We start from the raw sequence: 6,492 nt of genomic DNA on the forward strand, positions 1-6,492 counted from the left end.
AATCTGGTAATGCAGCCACAAGATCCTAGCCGTCCGAAAAGGCTCGGCTATCAGCCATCTCAGAAGATAAGTCACACAATTATTAGTTTAGTCATATGTGAAACGCAGCGTATTCATGATAAGAAAAAGGCTGAGAAAGCGACGCTTTTGGTTGGAACCGGAGACTCCGTGCCCCCACTCCTCGTGGGAATCGCATGGTGGGGTTTACATGTATGTTACGAATATGAAAAGATTTTTCGGAAAATAAAGAAAAAAATAAAATTAATGAAAAATACTTGAAAATTTTAAGTTTTAACGATAACAACAAAATAAAAGGTAAAACGAATAGTACCAGGATTGATTTTTTAGTGTAAAAATATGATTTTTCATTAAAGTGAATAGTATAAGGAGTTTTTGGTTAAAGTTCCCTAAAGAAAAAGGAAAATTAAAGAAAAGAGCTTGAAAACTTTGAGTTTTAATTATAAAGACAAAATAACGGACAAATTGAATAGTACCATGATTGATTTATTAATATAAAAATATAATTTTTTTTTATTGAAATAAACATTACCGGAAACTTTTCGTTAAAATTTCTTAAAAAAAATACATAGGACCCATATTGACGAGCTTCTTATCTGTGCAGATTCCAATCATGGCCGTTCGTTCCAAGTGAACTGACAGTCGATGGTTGTTCAGCTTCGCAACAAAGTGTACAGGAGCGTACAGGGCCATGTGACTTGGTTGATCTCAGCCGTTGGTCTGACTCATCTCATCAATGGTGGGATATGTGGCCCTCGACATTAATGCTAAAGATTCAGTGTGATTTTGCATCTGGATGTGACGGGAGCATTTTTACTCATCAATTATAAATTATGACGTATTTTTATCATATACTTGAGTATTTGTTACGTTTTGTTTCATTTAATTTTGTTTATTTTTTTTAATTTGAAAAAATAATATTTAAAGTGACAGTTAATTATAATTAGGTGAAAACACACGTGATAAATAATTAAATATATAATGAATGTATACCATAATTATGGTAGTAAGCAAAAATGCATGTGGATTTGATTGTTTTGCTTGTCAATGCCTACTTCCATGTTGGATATCATATGAGTGCAACCAAAACTTACATTAATTTTGTTCAGAGCAGAAAAGGGAAAAAACTGCATTAATTTGGGGTTGGTATTTCCTCATTAATGTTCTCAACATCCTCGTTAATTCACCTTTTTTAGAACATCTTTAAAAAAGATGTCAAAAAGTTCACATTAACAATAATAGTAAAAATGAATAATATTATTTTTTCTAACCGATATGCCAATTATTATGTTAAAATTGGACATATTGGGTGGAGAGTAAAACTTAAAAAAAAAAAAAAATGTCAAAGTATACCACATGGTCTATCAAATTTAAATTTTATGCTTAAAATTTAACAGCTCCTTTGGGATGATCTTATTGCAGTGTAGATTGTTGTTGTTTTTTTTTTTTTTTGTGAACAAACGATAGTACCAAGGGAGTGGAAGAGTGAACTAATCCTTATAATGAACTTGCCATAATAATGTGGTTCAACTTCGCTTTTGACGAGAATCAAACATAAGACCTCTCACTTACAAATGAAAGAAGAATACTACTAGACCGTAAGTACTAAGTGACAGTTTATGTTGTTTTTTTCTTTAAGAACAAACATTTAAAGTTTTTGAAATCTTTTGTGATCTATTAAATAAAACTGGAATATTACTCACCAAAAAGATGTGTTGAGAAGTATGGGATCAATTATCCCTCTTAATCAGATTAAATATCAATTTTCAGTATCATGAATTAAAATAAACACAAAATAATTGAAGTCAAGAATGAGAATAATACAACCACAGTAAGTTGTCTAGTGGTAAGGGTGCAGACTGCGGTTCTCCAATAAACAAAAAATGTGGGAGGTCTTTAGTTCGATGCTCTTAGCTGGTGAGCCTACTTGATTGTGACCACAGACAGAGTAAAATTCTCCATAACCTTTCTGCATCTGAAAGGAGTGAATAACTGTAACTTACGATCAGTTGTCCTCTTTTCAAATGATGTGGGTGTCCACATCAAATGTCACCTAAGGTGATATAGAAATGTGGTATAAAAATATGGTATGAACAACGTTACTCAATTGATAAACATAATCAAATAAAAAAAAATGATTTTCAAATACCTTTTTTCTCCTCAATAATAACTCAACAAGCCAAATTAAATGTTTTTAATTTATATGCGTGTGGAACCTCATTAGCGGAAATGATGTTGGATTTCCACACTTGAGTCTCAGGTTTGAAACTCCGTTAAAGTTTCGAATTTAACCCCTTTGTTTTAAATGAATGGTTGTTGATAGACTTGTGCAATGTGCCCCATTCTGCATTGTATAAGATTAAACTTGACTCTCGTGCATGTCACGCTCACATATCTGCTACTATGGTAGTTATTAGATTGGTCAAGTTGGTCCTGTTGTTGCTTTTGAGTCTTTTTAGTTTAAGGACTCATTAAATTTTCCCCAGGATGCCCACCTTTTTTTTCCTTCTAGGTTGTAACTTGAGTCTCCTTAACATTTCTCCCATAATGTTATAATAATCGAGATCAAATCTTTTGCACCTAAAAGGGGTGTGGCTTCTCTGTGACCCCCCATCCATTGTTTGGCACGTGTTTATAAATTTAATTTCTTTTAACTTTGTTGTCATAAATTTAATATGTTTCAATTAATTACTGAAGTCATAAAAAGGGCACATATACTTTGACTGCAGAAGATTTGATATCATAATCAACCAAATCGTTTTGCCAAAAAAAAAAAAACCTGGCTTTTCCTAGTATCCTAATCTCTCTCACATCACTCAATTACGAACTTCATATGAATTGCTTAAATTAGCAGTGATTCATGAAGTTGGGTTGAAAGTAAATGAGATTTGCACGTTATATCATTTAGTCGTAAAACATAAAAACATAAATTCTGATTTATTGATAAGCAAAAAAACCATTATCTTTTGTTATAAATTTAACAAAATAAGTAAGAGTAAATTGAATTCAAGTCCCCATCCCATCATTCAATTATGTCAAATAGTAGACAAATAATGAATCAATTAGTAACCGCTCTGATATCCTTCTTCTGTTTCTTTTTCTGTTCCTGTTTTTGTGTGTTTGGCAGGGTCAAAGGTCAAAACACCGCAGTTATTAGAGCTCCACCATACCATGACAGCAAACTGTACAAAAAAAAAAAACAATAAAACTCGGCAAAACCTCAGTTGAAAGATGTGTCCCCCACCCCACCCCATCGTCATTTAACACGGTTAAAAAGTAAAGAGAGTAAATAAGAGGATAAATTTGCCACTTAATACTATATTCTAGTAGTATTATTCTTCACATATAAATGAAAAGTCTTAGACCATCTTCAAAGGAAATGGCAACTTACAATTGATGAATGATGTGACAATCTGAAGTTTTATGTCAAATTTTGTACTTTTTTAATTGAATTATTAAATATTATTTTACTATTTAAATAGAGCTTTAAATGGCTATAATTATTAAAAAATGTTGAAACACAATTTCTATTGGTTGAAATGTTAGGAATAAGAGATCTACTATTAAAATGAATTAAAAATAAATTTGACATTGATGCCAAATTTGATTTCAAATCACAAAACTTTCAAATTAAGTCAGCAAATAATATTTTGGTTGGAGAGATTTTTGATGTCAAGCATGCATAATGGCATTTCACTTAGGATTTTGACATTTCCTTTGGAGATGCGCTTAGGTTCAATTCTCGCTACAGTAAAATTTGATCATATTATTGTTAACTTATTTTAAGGCTAAACCTACTCCTATCATTTATTAAAAAAAAAAAAAACATAAAAAAAAAAAACAAAATGGTGGTTGGGAGTGGGAGAGAGGGGGAGAGAGTTGGGCACATTATTTTGGGGACCAAGAACCATGATTGAGATAATTGGGGGGCTTCCCTTCCTGACACCTTAGTCATGATTGAACTTACACACCACTCCCTGTCTATCTCTCTCCCTCTCTATAAAACCACCCACAACTTCCCCACCACTATATTCCCAAACGTGTCCCTTCCCCTTTCCCTCTCTCTCTATCTTCAACCTCTCTCACAAGTCTTTTGTTCTGAAACTGAAATCAGGACTCAGAGTGAAATTCCCCCTCAAAAGGAAGGAAGTAAACTGAAATTACCCAAAAACCAAACCATGATGGTTGAAAGAGAAGATTTGGGTCTCAGTCTCAGCTTGAATTTTCCTCACACCCATAACAATCAAAGTAGCAGCCGCTTTCAGCTGAATCTGATGCCTTCTCTCCTCCCAACTTCTGCTTCTGCTTCTTCTTCTCCTTCTGGCTTTCTTCCCCAAAAGACCCTCTGGAATGATCCCTTGCCTTCTTCAGGTTTGTGCTTTTTCTCTTTCTATCTTGCATGTACGTTTCTACTTTCAGATCTGGCTTTCCCACCAATTTTCTCACCTCTTTTTCCCGAGAAACGAACACCCTGGAAAATCCCCTTTTTTCCTTTTGGGTTGTCCCTCTTTTTAATTTTCGACATTTTTACAAAAAAAAAACATAGCTTTTATGATTTTTTCAATGTCTGTCTTTCAGATCTAAAACTACAACAAACTTTTCACCAAATTTCAAACCTAGCCATAACTTTTTTCCTTTTACGATCTAATTATTGTTGTTTCCTAACTTCATCGCGATCCGACATGCAGATCTAAACTCTAACTCGGAGACGTGCCGGGGCGGGCCCCGATCGTTCCTGCGGGGCATCGACGTGAACCAGCTGCCACCGACGGGCGATTGCGAAGAAGAAGCGGGGGTGTCCTCCCCCAACAGCACCGTGTCGACCGTGAGTGGCAAGCGGAGCGAGAGAGACACCAATGGCGAAGATCTCGACCTCGAGAGGGACTGCTCTCGAGGCCTCAGCGACGAAGAGGACGGCGAGACCTCCAGAAAGAAGCTCAGGCTCTCTAAGGACCAGTCCGCCATTCTCGAAGAGAGCTTCAAGGAGCACAACACCCTCAACCCTGTAAGTGTTACTTGTCTGCCTGCCACTCCCTGCGATTAGTTCTGTTTGGTTGCATAGAAAATAGACAAAACTTTCTGTTTGGATGCTGATAAAGTCCACTGACACGTACGGTTTCATTTTTTCTGGTGCAGAAGCAAAAATTGGCGTTGGCGAAACAGCTTGGGCTTCGGCCTAGACAAGTGGAAGTCTGGTTTCAGAACAGAAGAGCAAGGTGGGTATTTTCGGCAAACAAAAAACATATACCTAATTTACAGTTATACCCCTGCGGTGCAGGCTTATTTACAGGTTCTTTTGTGATTTTACAGAACAAAGCTGAAGCAAACAGAGGTGGACTGTGAGTTCTTGAAGAGGTGCTGTGAGAATCTGACGGAGCGGAACAGGCGGTTGCAAAAAGAGGTTCAGGAGCTGAGAGCACTGAAACTTTCCCCGCAGTTCTACATGCAGATGACCCCACCCACAACACTCACCATGTGCCCCTCGTGTGAGCGTGTCGGGGTCCCACCCAACTCCTCATCGTCCGCGGCCGTTCCCCGGCCCCACTCGCAGATGGGGCCCGTCCAGCCGCATCCGTTGCCCATCAATCCCTGGGCCTCCGCCGCCACCGTCCCCCACCGGCCGTTGCCGTTCGATATCTTCCATCCCCGGTCGTAGTTTTTAAACCCGTAAACCGAGCGAGGGCAAGTTGGTCATTTTGCAAAAACAATATAAGAATCTGCTTTATATTTTAGCGCCAAAAAAAAAAAAAAATAGAAGGAAAAAATCAGGGTGTTGATGTAATGTTATTATTTTGTTTTTTTTTATCAAACTATAAATTTGTCAGATTAGATGGTAGACTAGAAAATCGATGAGGTTCGAACCCATGATGTATTACTCTTCTTTATCATTGTGATAAATGACTACTTGCAATGTAATATTACTATTTAGAAAGTGTACGGAGCAAGTGCAAAAAAGAAGCGGTTGTAATAGCGTACCAATTCTTATATAATGTAAAATTTTCCGAAACCTTATGAGGTCGGTCGCTCTAAGATCTGGTGGGTGGGAATATGTGATCTGGTGGCCCTGCATGTTTTGTAGCATCCGGCCCATCATTTTCATCATCATCGTCCATCTTCTTGTGTAGATTAGGGTTTGGTGGTGGCACTAATATTTCTACCCCCTAATTCCTTGCTAGACCCAACAATTTTTTGGTAGGGAAAGGGAAGGAGGGCTTTGCCTGTAAAGTGTAATGTTTAATTAAATATTTTAACATTTGTTAACATTAGAGGTGTGTGCATTTCTTTTTCGATTTGAGCAATATTTTTAGTACTTTTTAAGATTTGAGCGATATTCTAATATAATGTTAAGTGACGAGGAAGTGATTCAAGCTTGGGGCGAGAGGTGATTCAAGACTGGGGCGAGGGGTGATTCAAACTTTGAATACGCATGGGTGAGGATATTGTTCTAGCTAATATGGCTATGATGAGATCATA

At 36.7% G+C, this 6,492-nt stretch overlaps 1 protein-coding gene across 1 annotated transcript; it reads left to right on the forward strand.

Moving 5' to 3' along the window:
- Positions 1 to 3,982: 3,982 nt before the first annotated feature.
- Positions 3,983 to 6,284, forward strand: LOC103930874 (homeobox-leucine zipper protein HAT4-like). Its single transcript, XM_009340274.3, has 4 exons — positions 3,983 to 4,389; positions 4,707 to 5,023; positions 5,155 to 5,234; positions 5,329 to 6,284. The coding sequence occupies exons 1-4, from the start codon at positions 4,197 to 4,199 to the stop codon at positions 5,672 to 5,674; spliced, it is 936 nt and encodes a 311-aa protein (XP_009338549.2). The 5' UTR covers positions 3,983 to 4,196; the 3' UTR covers positions 5,675 to 6,284.
- Positions 6,285 to 6,492: the final 208 nt, after the last annotated feature.

This window comes from the organism of the source record quoted next, unplaced genomic scaffold, assembly GCF_019419815.1.
Source record: "Pyrus x bretschneideri cultivar Hongxiangsu unplaced genomic scaffold, Pyrus_bretschneideri_v1 Contig34, whole genome shotgun sequence".
Taxonomy (NCBI): Eukaryota; Viridiplantae; Streptophyta; class Magnoliopsida; order Rosales; family Rosaceae; genus Pyrus; species Pyrus x bretschneideri.